General features: G+C 37.6%; 1 protein-coding gene across 2 annotated transcripts in view; it reads left to right on the plus strand.

Annotated features, from left to right (window-relative positions):
- napgb (N-ethylmaleimide-sensitive factor attachment protein, gamma b) overlaps window positions 1-667 on the plus strand; it is an 8,199-nt gene extending 7,532 nt beyond the window's left edge. Inside the window, exon 12 of one of the 2 annotated variants that reach the window (XM_019883834.1) lies at window positions 32-667. In XM_019883834.1, the coding sequence (XP_019739393.1) occupies window positions 32-99 (68 nt within the window). In that variant the 3' untranslated portion in view covers window positions 100-667. Of the gene's footprint in view, window positions 1-18 lie in introns of both variants that reach the window. The other variant, XM_019883835.1, reaches the window with a different exon arrangement.
- Window positions 668-971: the final 304 nt, after the last annotated feature.

The raw sequence follows: 971 nt of genomic DNA on the forward strand, positions 1-971 counted from the left end.
GGAGGAAAGAAAAAGAAGGCCGCTGCACCAGGGGGCGCCAGCGGAGACACGGCCGCTGCAGATGAGGATGAGGATGAGTACGAGGGGGGGCTTTGCTAACCTTATCCCACCTTCCGTCTAAGACCTTCACCAACTCTCTGCTGTCATGGCCGCAATGAGCCCATGTTGTGAGGAAAAAAAATACAAAGTTACATTACAAATACTTCAGTAGGTGTCGCAGATGAATTTTAATTTAAGGTGGAAGTATGTAAATTGTGTCATTTCCGATCATTGTCACGTGCACGTGTCCATTTGTTGTGCGTCTTGAGAAAATAAAATTGTAAAATGTGTGTGTGCAGTAGCTCTTGAATTAATTCAGAATCCCAATAATGCCCGAATGCATGACTCTACTAGCTCAACGCAATGCCAATGAATACAAACAGGTCAAAGGACAGATTGTAGACAGTTATTTCCTCTTTGTCTACCTCCCAACTGTGTGTGGGCTACCAATTTTAAAGCATTTTATCCTAAAATGTTGAGTCATCTTACTGTTTTTAAAGGAAATCACAATAGAGGGATGTTTTTTTTGTGCTCATGCCCCTGTGTACATTCCTGAAGAAGCTGCTATTGTATCTGATGTATATATGACATGCACAGACGAATAAACAATCCATTCTGTGGGATTCAATCGCTACTGTCTTTTCTAATTGTATGCATCATACATTTTTTTTCTCTGCCAAGTAAATTTGGTTCTATCCTCGTGAAGTTGTGTTGAAAAAAAAATCGTAAACTATGGCCTAATTTTTTTTTCTCTCCTGAGAATTTAGCTCTTTATCCTTGTAACATATTTCCTTTTCCTCTAAATGACTTATTTTTAAGTATGCATTGTAATATGACTATATATTAAGGGTACAGTGAAAAATAGATATTCGATGTATAATGTAATATTACAATGTAATATTCCATAACGGTTTTTGCAATATTTTGAGATT

This window comes from Hippocampus comes, unplaced genomic scaffold (genome assembly GCF_001891065.2).
Source record: "Hippocampus comes isolate QL1 unplaced genomic scaffold, H_comes_QL1_v1.1 scaffold159, whole genome shotgun sequence".
Taxonomy (NCBI): domain Eukaryota; kingdom Metazoa; phylum Chordata; class Actinopteri; order Syngnathiformes; family Syngnathidae; genus Hippocampus; species Hippocampus comes.